A 452-nucleotide genomic window follows, 5' to 3' on the forward strand; every position below is an offset into this window, starting at 1 on the left:
TAGCTGCAGCGGCCCTTCTGCTTCGCAATACGGAACAAGTAGCAGCTGCTGCGGGTCGTCTGCTGCTGCTGCTGCTGCTGCTGCTGCTGCAGCTGCTGCTGCTGTTGCAGCTGAGCCTGCTGCTGTAGCTGCTGCACTGAAGTCGTGGTCTTTCTCTCCCTCGAGAATACCTTGGTGCCCTGTCTGCTGCTGCAGCGATTTCTGCTGCTGCTGCTGCTGCTGCTGCTGCTGCTGTGTCATAGCGAATTGCTGCTGCTCTGTATGTGGGAATTGCATGAGTTGTCTATGGTGTTGCTGCTGCTGCTGCTGCTGCTGAGTATGTTGTTGTTCATGCGTATGCAGCTGTTGCTGCAGCCTATGCTGCTGCTGCTGCTGCTGCTGGTGCTGCTGCTGCTGGTGCTGCTGCTGCTGCATCATCAGCTGCTTCATCGATGGGGGGGCCTCTATGTTTC

General features: G+C 57.3%; 1 protein-coding gene across 1 annotated transcript in view; it reads right to left on the reverse strand.

Annotated features, from left to right (window-relative positions):
- EMH_0025630 (uncharacterized protein) overlaps positions 1-452 on the reverse strand; it is a gene marked incomplete at both ends in the record, with an annotated part of 2349 nt that overhangs the window by 1503 nt on the left and 394 nt on the right. The window contains one exon of the mRNA XM_013502469.1: positions 1-450. Coding sequence (XP_013357923.1) covers positions 1-450 — 450 coding nt within the window. The remainder of the gene's footprint in view (positions 451-452) is intronic.

Source organism: Eimeria mitis, genomic scaffold (genome assembly GCF_000499745.2).
Source record: "Eimeria mitis Houghton genomic scaffold, Emh_scaff932, whole genome shotgun sequence".
Classification (NCBI taxonomy): Eukaryota; Apicomplexa; class Conoidasida; order Eucoccidiorida; family Eimeriidae; genus Eimeria; species Eimeria mitis.